This window comes from Pelodiscus sinensis, chromosome 16 (genome assembly GCF_049634645.1).
Source record: "Pelodiscus sinensis isolate JC-2024 chromosome 16, ASM4963464v1, whole genome shotgun sequence".
Lineage (NCBI taxonomy): Eukaryota > Metazoa > Chordata > Testudines > Trionychidae > Pelodiscus > Pelodiscus sinensis.
Genome location: NC_134726.1, coordinates 8,876,194 through 8,891,946, shown reverse-complemented (window position 1 = coordinate 8,891,946; position 15,753 = coordinate 8,876,194). Strand labels below are relative to the sequence as shown.

The 15,753-nt window shown below is 42.8% G+C and overlaps 1 protein-coding gene across 14 annotated transcripts in view; it reads right to left on the bottom strand.

The window, feature by feature from the left end:
- Nucleotides 1-15,753, bottom strand: part of RBFOX1 (RNA binding fox-1 homolog 1) — a 2,643,423-nt gene that overhangs the window by 119,740 nt on the left and 2,507,930 nt on the right. For all 14 annotated transcript variants that reach the window (XM_014574331.3, XM_014574332.3, XM_014574335.3 and 11 more), the window contains one exon: nucleotides 10,071-10,124. In XM_014574331.3, the coding sequence (XP_014429817.2) occupies nucleotides 10,071-10,124 (54 nt within the window). The remainder of the gene's footprint in view (nucleotides 1-10,070; nucleotides 10,125-15,753) is intronic.

Here is a 15,753-nt window from a genome sequence, read left to right as displayed (position 1 = left end):
CTGTCGACAAAACCCTGTAGTCTAGACGTACCCTTAGACTCCACTTTCCTCCCAGAGTAGAGATACAGCCCAGGAGTCATGATTCTTACTAACTCTACAGACACACACAAAGTAAGAATATACATTAAAATTTTAACCCTAACCAGTGTCCCTTAAGTGACCTACCACAAGGTGTCAGAATATGTTAGTATTAAAGCTGAATGGATCTAATATTTATTGAATTTTTTTAAATATAGGAATTAGATACAGTGTTGCTGTCAGCTAATTACTAAGTTATCTGCCAAAAAATAGAGTTTTCAAGTGCCCTAGAAGCTCGGAGGGATGCGCAGGAGGCAGACAGGGTCAGTCCCTCATATTTTCTGCTTGGCTTGTACTGAGCATGCACAGTAACACTGCTGAAGCTGCTATTCTGACTTTTTCCCTCATTCCCTCACTCTGTTCCTCCCGTCCCCCCCCCACATACACGTCAGGCCCCTCACAGTTGTTTGTCAGAGTAGCTTCAATGGACTCCCCCTGGTAACGGCTTCCAAAAAGGTATATTAACTTCTCCATGCCACAGCTGTGCAGGGGACAAAGCGCATCCTCTACACCCCAACCAGCCCTGGTTCCCACACCCTCATTGATCAGGACCCTGAACCAGGTACAGGGCCCAAGGGAGAGAAAGGAAGCCCCCCTTCTAAACACAGTGACTGTGACCTGCCCCTGGAGGAGGCAGATCAAGAGTCCTGATCAGGCCCTAAAACATTACCATTAGTATTCATTATGTGTAGTGTAGTAGTGCAGAGGAGCCCTAGATAGGAACCAAGATCCCATTGTGCTAGGCACTGTACAGCCACAAACCAGAAAGTCAATAACACGATTTTTCTTTGTAGCCACACTAGAGTATCAACCAATGCATTTAAAAGTTAGGAGCATTTATATTTAGGACTCCTAATAGTTCATAGACCCCTATGAAAATCTCAGAAAAGTATATCTACATAGCTGTATAAGGAGTATTTAAACTTTTATTGAGTATATTGCTAGTGACTTTCCCTTACAACTTGACTTTTTCTAAGAAAATGAAAGATAATTTACTTGTATGACTACATTAGGAAATACAATATCCAACATCTTTACAGCTGGATTACATTCACTGAATTATTTTAACATGTCTTCCTCTCCCACTAGTCCTGTGCTTTTCCATATGCTAATATATTGTCATGCATAATGATGCCTAAAGTTTTAACCAGGTAGTAACCTTGCATCATATTTCACCAGATTTTCGCCTGTTATCCGAGAGGTATTCATCTGCTCTAGATTTCACATCTGAAACTCCTTCCCCACCCCCTGCAAATAGGAACTCTATAAAAAAGCTGCCTTTTCTCTGCTCATGCATGCTCAAAATATTAGCTGTCTAAAGAATCAAGGACTTTTAGATAGTCTTTTAGCTTTCTCAATACTAAACAATTAATCTGCTCAGGGAATATGGGATTCTCTGTGCCTTTGCAACAATATTGTACACTCTATTAATTATAAGAAACCACTCAATTATTCATCATCTTGAGTAAAAAGTCTCTCTCAGGAGGACTGAAAGGTGCAGTGTAGTACTTAGTTATGGGGTTAAGACTTGGGTGGTTGTCAGAAAGATTTGCTGCAAGACTGCCCTAAGCCAATGGGAAAGGTAGGCATTACACCCATAATAAAAAATAAATAAATAAAAAGATGACAGAAGAGGTATAGAAGATATACAGAAGCACTATTGCTCCAGCACAGGGGTGGGCAAGAGGCTGCCAGTGGGCCAGATCTGACCCATCAAGCCACTGGATACGGCCTGCAGCTGCCTCACTGGGACCCTTAAGCACAGCGCAGCGGCTGCCACTTGAAATGTGGCTGCTCCACTAGGGATGAGGAGGGAGGCTTTGTGCTCTGTTCCACCCCTCAGCAAAATGTCCCAGCTCCCATTGGCCAGTTTCCAACCAATAGCAGCTGAGATATTTTGCTGACGGCAGGGACAGCCAACAAAGCCTGCTTCCTCCCCCTCCACTCCTTCACCCTTCCCGATGCAGACCCACGTGGAGCAGCCTGCAACTGCAGCCTTCAGCTTTCTGCCTGGTTGCTTCTTGGGAGCCGCCTAGGTAAATGCCTCCCATCCACAGCCTGCCTCTGGCACCCTCACCCTCTCCCTCCACCTCAACTATCTGCCCCAGGCCACCACCCAAACCCTCTGTACGCCTTTCCCCCAGGTCACAACTCCCTCCCAGAACCTGAACCCTCTTCTCCACCTTTCCCCCAGGCCAGAATCCTCTCTGGCATCCTTACCGCCTCCCTGACACTGCACCCCATTCCTCTGCCCCAAGTCATCACCCAAACACTCTGCACCGAGGTCACAACTCCCTCCCAGACATTGCACCCTCTCTCAGACCAGAATCCTCTCCTGCACCTAGACTCTCTCCTGGACTCTGCACCCCAAGCCTCTGCCCCAGATCACAACCCTTTCCTTCACCCAAACTCCCTCTCAGACTCCACACCCCCTCCTGCATCCCAGTCTCCTACCCCAAATTCCATTCTGCACCCAACCTCTGTCCCAGACCCCAAACCTCCTCGGTAGAAAAGCGGCCCTTGACTATTTGCCAAAATCTTGGAGTCCCCCCCCCCCCATTAATAATTATTGCTCAACCCTGCTCTAGCAGAACACTCCTTCAATTGGATATAAGAAACCCTATCCTGCAAACTGTATATCAGCATGATAATGATGGATGCAGTTTATTTAGTAATCACCCTGAACTATACAGAACATTAGCTGGATTTATAGATGAAACAAAACTTTTCAAAATTAACACGAGACAAACAGGACAGTACTTCTCCCTGCGATTCCTTGGGAGGAGCTGGCTTGTACCCTCTTTAAATGGTGTTCTGAGAAAAGTTATATTGAAATTGCAATGGCATCTCTCACAAGCATTTCTCATTGAAGATAGCTGGTTCTATAACTTCCTCATTAAAGCATAAGAGGCTCTCATTCCAAACAGGATGTTTTTATTAGCTGAAAGAAAGAAGTCTATTTGAAGATAATGCAAATAAAAAAATCCTGCATATTGATTATTAAGTGTGTATATCAACAGTTGAGCTAAAAAAAAAAAAAACCTGATAATGGGTTTCATCTGATAAAGCTCAGGCCTTTTGCCTTCAACATAATACTGCTGAAGTGCTTTACAAAGATCTTGGAGCAGTATGATTCTGGCAACTTGCCAATGTTCTGGTACAGTCTCCACTGTCTTTTGTTACAGTTCTCTGTTAGAAATCCTAATTTCAACAGCTGTATTCCAAAAGATACCTCATTAGCACATCCTTGTCCTGCCAGACTGGTTATCGAAATACACACCCTCAGCAAAACATTAAACCATTGCTATTATAGTGCTACTAATGTTATCAATCGGCAAAAACCAGCCATACTTTCTTGATGTTCTAATTTGCTTCAGGCGTGATCATTTCCAAGCCAGATGAATAGACTTATAAAGCTACTCAGTAGGACAAAAAATAGTTTTGCTGTAATATCTTTCACAGGGAAATAATTACTTGCATATGCAAAGTCTGTCGTGAATCTCTGTTCAGCCTTCCATTCTCCATTTTATCTGTCACACGTTTTCTTAATAAAAGGTCTGCTTTTACAATAGACGGGAAAAAGGTGGAGCAATAACAATCATGTCACTAGTCCTACTGTTTGCCATTATCTTGAGGGTTTTAGAGTTGATTCACATTACATTTCTCCACTTTTGACTTTAATTGTCTGCTTCGAGTTGTCAGGACATAACTATAGCTTAGATTTGCATTGCATTAGGGGATCCTTTCCTTTCTTTATTGATCTTGTCTTATGGAGTAATTTAACTCAATTCTAATTTTCTTTTGCATGCGGGGTGCTCTCCATCCAAGGAAGTGAGTTATGTGTATTCAAGTGGTGCATCTTATGAATCTTGTTAAGCTTTACCGCCTTATAGCCCACATTGATGGAATATTTAATCACAGAAATGAGTTGGCAGATATGATGTACAATGCGGTTAAGCCTTGCGGCGTGTGTCTTCACCGGCAATTGAGAAAGGGGTGAATCTGCCATTCATCAGTACCATCCTGACAGCTTTGTATAACCTTCTGTTTTCTTACTTATTTATGAAGATTAAAGGTGCTTTAAATCAACAGTTTCTCTGTACATATATCATCTTTTATTTCCAAAGTGGCCAAATTTTTCATCATTTATTAGCAAGCAAAAGGCAATTCTTATACTGGCTGTGAAGTACTAGGGAGACAAAGTAGATGAGGTACTATATTTTATTGGTCCAACTCCTGCTGGAGAGAGAAGCAAGCTTTCAAGCTTGCACAGAAGAGCACATATCCTCTCATCCTCCTTGCCCCTCTAAAATCCTGGAACCAACACAGCTACAAAACACTAAAGACAACAATGTGACGTGGTAAGGTAATATCCATGTAGAATTTTAACATGGCAGCACTGGAAACCATAATTAAACTAAAAAACTGAAAATCTTACCCATCTTAAAACCTGACTTCTAAGTCTGAACATCTTCAAAAGTTTTATTACCTCTTCCCCAAATAACACAGGATAGAATGGTGCAATATGCCAAAGCAGATACTATATTGCTGTTTTACTGTTTCATTTCCTATTATGTTAGGAATTTTTTTAAAATAAACAATACACTGATTTTTAATACAGTTTGAATATGTCTGCGGGAAACTTTTTTGTTCATTCAGTATTTTAAAGGCACTAAGCAATATCAGCAGTTTAAAAAATTACCCACTTGTATGAATGGAATAAAACTTCATATACAAATAAAAAATGAAGTGTCCTAATACGAGCTTTTTGAAATGTGTTGGGTAGCATGTCATAATTCATAAAACCAAATTAATCCTGTTCTAATGGTAATTAAAGTTTCTCATTAAGAGGGGGAAACACCTCCCTATGTTAGCAATAAATATGTAGTTGGAACTCGAAGACGTTATACACAAAAATCAATAACCTGCCATTTTATAATTAAAAGGCAAAATAAATGTTAGGGAAAAGTCCACTAAATTAAGAAAGTTACCTGTAGTAGAGATTGAAAATATTGATTTTAATTTACAAAATATGTGAACTCTTCATTCCCTAGTCTGAGAGACAATTAAAAGCCAGGTTGTTAATTCTGCATAAGCTAGAGAAAAATCGATAATTACACCATGAGAATATTATATTTGTCATTAATACACAGTCATTTTTATGAAACAACTAATGATTCTGACTTCCTAATTCATACAGGTTCGGGGTTATGGCTAAACACATAACCCAAGTCAGTGTCACGTTCTCTATTTTGACTTATAGACCCACACAAAACAGGGAAATAAATCCTGCCTATGCTTACAGTAGTGCTAAAATAACCTAATTCCGCTGAATTAAATTAAGAATTAAGCTAGGAATTTAGCTATTTTAAACCTTTATAAATGTGAGTGCTACAATTGTCCATGCATCTCACCAAACCACCACGTGAATGCTTGTTAACTCACTACAGACGATAGTCTGCTCTTGACATGTCCCTGCAGCTTTCTTTGACTTCAATATAGGTATTTAAAATTGCTCTTGTTCATCTATTTTTTCCTGCCCAAGTCCCAAATGCAACCAAAAATGTTTTGACTGTTGCTATCTTCTCATCACTCTCTACATATGTTAGAATGTGTCTGTCTGTGTGTCTGTCTGTGAGTCAGTTTGTTCAAGTATGCTAAGAGCTAGAACCACTAAATTTGGTAGGGAGCTTCCTTTTCTCCAAACTTAACGCTAGGTCTGTGTTTGGTTGTGTCAGGACAACCAGAAGCCCAGGGAAAAGGGTAGTTTTCCATAACGGACACACTATGAGAGTGGCCACTGGGGGCAGACAGGCCGCAGGGGAAAGCTATCCTACAGAGTGTCCCTGGGGACAACTATATCACCAAGGGAGTGGCTAGCAGTGCTGGGGCTCTGCCACCTTCCCTGCCAACACACCAAGTAACTGGCTCCCAGCCCTAGACTTTGGCTGCAGAGCAGGAGGGGCTAGAGGGTATGTCTGAGGGGAGGAGGGAGTTTGGGGGAAAAAAGGCCCCTGGCAGCTGGGGGGAGGATGGGGGAGAGAAAACACCCTGGCAACCGAGGGGCTCTGGAGGGGAACGCTCCTGGCAAGCCAGGGGAAACTGGGGGAGCAAAAACACCCCTGCAGGCCAGGGGGGCTGGGAAAGAGAAAATGCCCTGGCAGCTGGGGAGTTTGGGGAGAGAGAGGAAGTGCTCCTGGCAGCCGGGGGGGAGGAGAGGGGGACAGAAGACGCTCTTGGTGGCTGGAGGGAGGACTGGGGAAAGAGAACACCCCCAGGAGAGTGAAAACACCCTTAGAAGCTGGAGAGGGACTGGGGGAGATAAAATGCCCCTGGCAGCTAGGGATGGGTTGGAGGGAGAGAAAAGGCCCATGCTTGATGGGACCCCCCAACACACACACACACACACCCTGAGCCCCTCCTAACCCATCAACCCTCCACAGGCTTCTGCACTCCACCACCACACATACAAGACCCTGCCCTGACTTGTGCACCCCCCCACTCCGCCAACTCCTTATTCTGAAGGACCTGGGCAATGCCGGGTAAGTCTGCTAGTATATACATATATTATAGCATTTGAAGGTAGTAATCATTATAGCGGCAGCTATGTATCTTCCTTTAGGATGAAATACTTTTGGTCTTAGCTCCATGTTAGTTTTTAAAGGACATGAACCAAACATGCAATATTTTAATTAGCTGAGTAAGTACATATTTTGTTGTTGCTTTGAAAAAGTTTGTTAGCACCTCAGAAAGGGTATGTCTACACTACAGAGTTAGTTCGAACTAACTTTCAAAGGCGCTACACTAGCGCTCCGCTAGTTCGAACTTAATTCGAACTAGCGGAGCGCTTAGTTCGAACTACGAAAACCTCATTTTACGAGGATTAAGCCTAGTTCGAACTAGCCAGTTCGAATTAAGGGGTGTGTAGCCCCTTAATTCGAACTAGTGGGAGGCTAGCCCTCCCCAGCTTTCCCTGGTGGCCACTCTGGCCAACACCAGGGAAACTCGTCTGCCCCCCTACCGGCCCCGGACCCCTTAAAGGGGCATGGGCTGGCTACGGTGCCCGTTCCAGGTGCAAGCCTGCCAGCACCCAGCCAGCAAACCCTGCACCTGGCACGGATCAAGCCAGCCACCCGATGCCCCCCAGCCCTCCCCCTCTTCCCAGAACCAGGCTGGCAGCTCCCGGGAGCTTGCCCGGGACCGCAAGAGGCGGGCACCCGCCTGGGCTAGTGCAGACATCGTGGACCTCGTCCACGATCTCCGCACTAGGCACAGGAAAGTGGTCGGCTAGGGCAGAAGAGCTGCCAGCCTGGCCACTCAGGAGCAGGTGTGCAAGAGAATCAAGGGGGTCCACTGAGACCCCCGACCATGAGCCCTGAGCTTACAATGGCCGTACTGGGTCAGACCAAAGGTCCATCTAGCCCAGAAGCCTGTCTGCCGACAGCGGCCAACCCTAGGGACTCTGTAGTGTAGACCCTGGAGGGGATGGACCAAAGAGAGTGACCAAGCTATTTGTCTCGTGCCATCCCTCTCCGGCCTTCCACAAACCTTGGGCAGGGACACCACTCCTACCCCCTGGCTAATACCACTCCATGGACCCAACCTCCATGACTTGATCTCATGTCCCTTTAAACTCTGTTCTAGTTCTAGCCTTCACAGCCTCCTGCAGCAAGGAGTTCCACAGGTTGACTCTTTGCTTTGTGAAGAACAACTTTCTGTTACTAGTTTGAAGCCTGCTACCCATTCCTTTCCTTTGGTGTCCTCTAGTCCTTCTTTATGGGAACTAATGAAGAACTTTTCTTTATGCACCCTCTCCACCCAACTCCTGCTTTTAGAGACCTCTATCCTAACCCCCCTCCGTCTCCTCTTTTCTAAGCTGAAAAGTCCCAGTTTCTTTAGCCTCTCTTCATATGGGACCTGTTCCCAACCCCTCATCATTGTAGTTGCCCTCCCCTCTCCCACCCTCTCTCTTCCCCTCTCCCACCTCCTTTTCCCAGTCTCCCCCAGTTTTGTTCAATAAAGACAGATTCCATTTTGGAAGACACGTTATCTTTATTTTGTACATCAAGAAGAGGGGCTAGGGAAGGGTAAGTGGAAGGAGGCGAGGGAGGAATGCGGCACGAGTCCCCGATGGGGAGGACTGGGCTGGCTCTGTGGGCTTCTGGGTGTGGAAGCTCTCCTGCAGCCCCCCAATTGCCGCCTCTCCCCAGATGGCAGCCTGCGGCAAGTGCAGCCGGGCTGATGTCTGAGTGGTGTGATGTGCCCAGTGTGGGTAGTCCGGGCAATCCAAGCCAGGACTGCTTTGCAAGCGGGGCACCCCTGAGAACTGTCTGTCCAGGGTGGGGGTCGGGACCCTTTAAGCACAGCCCTCGGCTAGCCTGAGACAGCATCTCCACGCTCTAAGTCCTCCTCTGATGCCCTGCCGGCACTGCTTCCGGCCATCCTTAAGCCCGGTTCAGGGTCCACTTAATGTGGACATGCTAATTCGAATTAGCAAAACACTAATTTGAACTAGTTTTTTAGTCTGGATCCATTAGTTCGAATTAGCTTAGTTCGAATTAACTAATTCAAACTAAGTTAGTTCGAATTAACGTTGTAGTGTAGACATACGCAAACAGGGGTGTTGGGATAATTTTTATAGTGGGGAGAGCTGTTGAACCAAACTGAAACCCTGTTTATAATGGAAACCACTAAGCCTGGTCCATCCCTGGAGCAGCTTGTGTTGGCTATCCACACTGTGCTCTGCAAGTGAGTGCCCTATTCCTTAGGCCACTCCAGTGGGTTCTGCAGCACCACCCACACTTCCAGTTCCAGTACCTATACTCATATACATACAAAAGCAGGTGAAAACAGGCATATGGAAAGATGAGGACAGAGTTACCTACAATAATTTAGACTCATGTGACTTCCGTTCCAAATGGAATCTTTTAAAGTCACGGTGACTGTTTGCCTTTTGCATGTCAACTACTTACTTTCAACAGTCTCTTCAGAATAACCGTCAGCTGTGCTCTGAGAGCCTGCTTCAAAGAGACTCAAACTAACTTCAGTGGGCTTTCAATCAGGCTTTAACTAGAGTTTAAGTTATGCCAGCACAGCACGTTTTCTAGGCGTTACTGATTATGCCCCAATTCTGCATCCAGATGGATGCAACACAGTCCCACTGATTCCAATGAAATCTGAGTCCACGTACCCAAGGGCAGAACTTGGCCACAGTGCAGATTCGATAGATAAAAGGTGGATTCCACAAGTACAGGCAGAACTTCTGTGCTTTGGGACTCTCTGGTCCAGCAACATCCATTGTCCTGTTGGACCACTGATATTGCTGGACTAGAAAATCCCAGCACCAGAGGGTGCCAGCAGCTGGAAGCAGAGCTGGCCAGTGTAGCCAGTGGGGCAGGAGAGCACAAGAGGCACCAGACCTCACAGACAGAGAAGCCAATGGGGGCACCGGAGACTGCGGGGCAGTGGCACAGCAGAGCTTGCAGCCAGCTGCTCCAGGAAGCTGGCAGGGCTGCCAGAATCTGCAGGACAGGAGGGTCCGCTGAGCCCACAGCTGGTGGGGCCAGGAAGAGAGGGGGCTGCAGAGCTCACGGTGGGGCCATAAGCACCAGCAGGGCTGGCAGCACCACGAGTACCCGTAGGGCTGCTGCCAAAGGAAATATTAGTATGAACCACTCCTTACGAAAAAGTCAATGTGTTGATGATATAAACTTGTAAAATAAAAGTGTACATAAAATACAAATACTATTGTGTATTTTACAGATTTATATTATCGATTATGGAATAGCAATTAAGTCATATTTGAATGTATTATAAGGGTATATTTTAATTTGCTCAGTTATTGGTAAAAACCTTCCTTATAAACCTGTTAATGATTGGTAAGCAATGTAAAATACATCAACTTATAACAATCTGGACACTTTCAACAACAACATCTTGTTTTTTTAATCAACAAAGCAAGATTAAATTAACAAGTACAATGGTACTCTTACCTGCATAGAATTCTGGACTATAAACTGCACCGACAACTGGATTTAATTTCCAGCCTACAGAAATCAAACAAAACAGCAACAGAAAAGGATTGAGTTAATATTATATTTAGCAATAATATTAATACACATTAATTTTCTATGGATGAGAGTATGATGTTGTTACTTCAGGATACTGTAGTTTTAATGGAATTTGTATGTTGAATAAATGATTAAACTGTTTATCTTTAAATATGCAGTGGTCTGGCTGTGTCATAATGAAATATAAATGGTGAAAACTGAGCCTTATATAAAATATTTTTTCTGAAGTGGAGGTTATATTTTCCCAATGCTATTGCTCATAAAACGCAGGCTCAGGCCAGCAAACAGTCCATTGTAGGCAGAAGTCATGTAACTTTACCCATACAGCTTTTCTACAGCACTTCAATCTGGAAGTATGAGAACATAACTAATTCAAGCTTTGTCTTAGCAAAGACTGGCAATTATTAAAACAAATGTGACAAGTTACATGAAAGGTTCCCCCACACACTTTTATCCCCTCCCCAGTTAACCGATGGCCACCGAAAGCTTCTTTCTTCTTAGGCCAGGGGATAAATTCAAATTAAGATGCTGAACTCCAGCCAAATACCTGGATTCAACATATCTTAATTTGAACTTTGATGCCATCCCCTCAGTAGGATGTCAATGGGAGAAAGGCTCCCGTCGACTGCCATTATTCCTCACAAAGAGTAGGAGTACCAGAGTCGACAGGATGCCCTGAGCATCCAATTTAGCTTGTCCTTCTTAGACCTGCTAAATCAAATGCCAGAAAATGGACCTCTGGAGCGTCGATCCATGGGTAAGTATAGCCATGGCCTTAGTCCACTAAAGCTGTTTCACTTGGGACATGAGATGACTTGGATCTCAGCTATCCAGAGGCAGCAGGTAAAGGAAAGAAAACCTAAGCCTGTGTGCTGAGAGTGTATGGTCTTTCATATTTGTATCAGACCTTTCCATCCCAAAATGCTGAACTTAAAAACTATGATCCTGCATCACTTGAATTAACTAGGCATTTGCATTATTTTCATTTCTGGGCAGGAGTGTTGCTGATATATGATGTGGGAATTTAGGTTTCTTGGTTATAATGGAGATTGTCTATCTCCTAGAGCTGGAAGGGACCTTAAAAGGTCATTGAGTCTAGTTCCCTGCCTTCACAGCAGGACCAAGTACCAATCCCTGACAAATTTTTGCCCCAAATCCCTAAATGGCCTCTGCAAGGATTGAACTCACAACCCTGGGTTTAGTAGGCTAATGCTCAAACCACTGAGCTATCCCTCCCCCCTCCAGCCTCAGTGCTTGAGTGGGGGAGGGGAGGGATGGCGCCTGAATTAAGAAGACGCTCGTGTTAACCTATCAAGAAAAGGCTAAGCTTTGGCTAAGACATTATACATTTTGGCTTTGGTTATTTTTAACTCATAAACTCATAACTGTTTTGAACACTGCTTATACTAGCTGATAACAGCTCCTGGAAAGGATTCCCTAGCAGAGAAAATATCCAGCTGGACTTGCTGGAGATAGATATGGTTGGGCCAGATGGAAATAAATATGGTTGGTAAACAGGGAGTGTTGTAGCTCAGTGATCCAGTTTCAAAGTGGGTTGAAACACAAGCTTCCACTCTGACAGACATGTATGCAAACTGCCTGTACCCTTGAGAGAAGTGTCCACAGAGAGAGAACAGGTGCTGTTCACCCTGGAACTGGAACTTATTAGAATCACCTTCATCTATCCCTGAAATGTAGCCACCTTTGGCATGAGACATTGTAACTGTCTTTTAGAACACTCACGAATGTCAGAGCCGAAACGATGGCCGTTCTTCTATAAAAACTATTCACTAATAAGATAGAACTAATAGTGAAGAACAATAACACATACAGTCTACCTTTCAATATCTTAACTATCCAAAATGTAATCATCTAAAGTTGAAATTGGTTGAGCCACTGTGACTACTGACTTTTTTCTTGTGGAGTTTTCTAGGAATTTTCATGAATACCTAGGTTTTAAGTGCTACCGATGGATATTTTGAATGTTGTGTTTCACCAAGTTTTCCCAGATCATTGCAGTCAAAAATATGTGTGCCCTGAGTGCATTTCCGGTCCTTCAGTATCTGCTATCAATGAGGATGACACATATTGCTTCAGATATGAACTAACGCTAATAGCCACCCAATTTGTCCAAAAGGAAAAAAAATCCCAGGAGATGCAGATCGATGCCGTCAGCTGAGAGTCATTCATATTTCATTTCCTTCCCACTCCCGTTCTGGTGGCTGTACCATCCAATCTTTTGAAGCTAAGACAGGGATGTCTTCATTCATCATGAAAATAACAGCAATTAAACTTTACTTTGTCTTTTCAATGAACTATGTACTGGTCCATAACTGTATGGGTTAATCAAGAGTGATAGGAGCAAGGAACTGCCAAGAAATCATGGTTTAGCAGTTGGATGAGACAAATTCTCCTGAGTGGGTATAATCTGATGCATTTGCCTTATTGTCACTGCACTAATCTCCCGCTCATGTTGAAACTAAAAGCTGAAACAGTGAAAAACTAAATCCATATATTCCTTGAAAGAAATATAAGTTAAGTGCACTGTAGGGAGCAATCAGGCACTATGGGCAGCTATCCAGTGTTGGTAGGAAGATGGACATAACACCATCAAAGGATATTTTCCATTTTTAAGGCCAGATGCAATAGTGTGGTGCGTTTGCTTTGAATTAGGTTGCCAGTGGATTCTGGCTGCATACTGGGCATAACTATCCATGACAAGATCACCCCAACGTAAGAGGACACCCTACTGGCATAGCAATTCTTACAGCACATTTCCTCTTGATTTTTTGCATACTGGGCATTGCTGGAGGAAAGTGGAGTGGCAAGGTTGCCCCTTCACTGAGCTTATCTTTGACTGTAGTTTCAGATTCTTAGGTACTAGATCAGGATGCAAAAGCCCCCAAATTAAGACAATGCGAAGGTGAATTTTGAAGCACCTCTCTATGTCCCTGTCCTGACTTGCGCTGCATGTTCCTCATTCATAGCTGAAACCCCTTCTCTAACACCATTTATACAGGTTTGTGTACCCTTTAAGCCTATGTGTTTCAGTCTAGAGCCTTAAATTATAAAATTAGCATTAGACTGAAGGACAAACCTTCCTGGATTAAATGTGGAGCATAACAAACTAGAAAATCTAAAGACGTCTGAAAGTCACTTTGCTAGTCCAATTCATGTTCTTAACAAACATCTCACTCAAAATAAAAAAGAAGTTATATTTCCAAAAGAAATGACAAGCACAAGGTTAAGTAACAACAACAAAAATCTATCTGCTAGCATAAAGGTGCTTGGCCAGCTGTGTTAGCAACTATGATTTCTTTACTAATTAACCATTTTGGGAATCTTCTACGGTTTTATTTCCAAGAACTCCTAACTCATAAAAAAGAAATGCTGCATAAAACAAATTGCATGTACATATCTGTTAAACGCCAGGTTGTTCTGCTTTACAGTTGGCTCAGAGTGTGACAATGACATTCAGTATATAATCTCTGCTAACAAACTACTAGTAACAAGTCTGCGTGACACACACAAAAATATAGTATATCATAATTTTTTAACAATGTAATCTCCAAAAATCTAATATAAGTCCATAAAAGACAAAACTGTGTGTGGCATGACTTTGTTATGCCTACCACTAAAATATACACATATTTAAAAAAACAACCCCATATGTTCAAAAAGGACTTTTAAGAATCTCTACATATGTAAACAAACTATTCCAGGTTACTTGCCTCACACATAGCTTGCAAATGCTGACTCTCATATAGAGGAACACATCATTTAATTGTGACACTGCACCCCACATTATTCGCAGTGATGTTCTTATATGGTATGATTATGGCAGAATTCTGACGTATTTTAATGCAAGATAGGTCATGTGAGATTTCATTTGAAAAGTTTTGATTTGCAGAATGTGATTATCCTATTTGTGTGAACACGTCTTTTTTTATCTGAATTTAGGAACACTGACTATACATCTGTATTACAAACATGTTTATGGCTTTAGCTATACTTAACAGTTTACAGCGCGGCCACAGCTGAAAGTGTGGCCATGGCATGAGCTCTCCTAGCACTCTGCGTAAGCCACCTCTGCAAGAGGAGTAGTTAACAGCACTGGAAGCTTATCTCCTACCAGAAAGCCTTCCCGAGAATGCTACAGACAGTGTTCTAGTTATCACGGCTGTAATGCTATACAGTCGTGTGACCAGGTCACCCAGTGTTGGACTCCAGCGGGGGATACCAGTATTATTCCACTGATTGGTGTTCGAAACCAAGCTTTGAAACAAAGGGTTCTTATCCTATGAAAAATCTGTGTAAAGTAGTTGACTGACATCTTGTGGCTCTTCATTGATTATCTACCCAAAAAGATTCCTGCAAAGACTCAACTGAGCTGAGGGAAGTGCTGGACCCAGGCTAAAGGGATTTTTAGCCTGTGAATGGAACTAATGGGTTTCTAAGCTGTAAGACAGTGCAGTTTTCCTCTTAAGAGTATGTGGTCTGCTTGTATGATCATTAAGGGAAAACTGCTTGTTATATCTAATCTCTTTATATTAAGTTTAGATTGTGTTGTTGTTTATTTGCTAGAAAATCTTCTTTGATCTGCTTGATATCCTTTAGCTTCACCAAAAATCTATGTTTTGCAATTAATAAACTTATTTTTGCTTTGTCTAAAATTAGTCTGTGGCAGGTCAGAACTTGGGGCAGAAAGCTGTTATTGTACTTGCTCTCTCCACATTGAGGGAGGAGGTGAATTTCATGAACTTACACTGTACAGTTCCTCGTGTAGCACAAGATACTATAATTTTAGGTTTATACTCCAGAGGGAGGTGTACTACAGTTGGATGTGTCCCTTCCTGTATGTGTGCTGGTAAAATTGCAGGCTGGAGCCTGCAAGAAAGCTTGTAAGGCTGGTGGGTTGGGTGGGCTCAGTGGTACCGCAGTTCCAGGAGGCACTTTGGTAGGCAACCCATCACCATAATATTTATATTTTAACTTTTACATCTCATTTGAAAGATGACACAGCACCTTCAACAATACAGTATCTTTTATTACAGTCATGGAGAATATCTATAAATATTCAGTATCTATAAATAGGCAGATGATTGACAAATATCATCATAGAGTTTGTGGAGGCTTGATAATGGGGATATTATTTAAGGAACCCTAAGTATGACACTGGAAATCAGGTCTATACTTTGTTTCTATGAGTACTGTATAGTGATTGCTATAGCCCAGAATGTTTATTGTGACATCAAGGCACACAGTAACAGGTCTTGCACAGTGGTGTCCCAGCAGCTTGCAAAGGGATGTAAAGATGCATATGTGATATTTTAAAAAAGCAATATAAATCTAGATTGTTGTATGGGATCGCCTATCTGCTGATTTTTCACATCATGAGAAAAGTTTAAAAATGCAGAACACAAAACAAGTATCTTGTAAGAAAGCTTTAAAGCATATGAGAAATGCTTTTATCAACACAATTTAATGACTCTATATTTCAGATGTAAAAAAATGACAATGCTAAAAATCAAGGTAACACCTATTCTGTGTGACACTGAAGTAAACTTGTTCCTAAGATGCATGATGACATTCATAATAAAGGTTG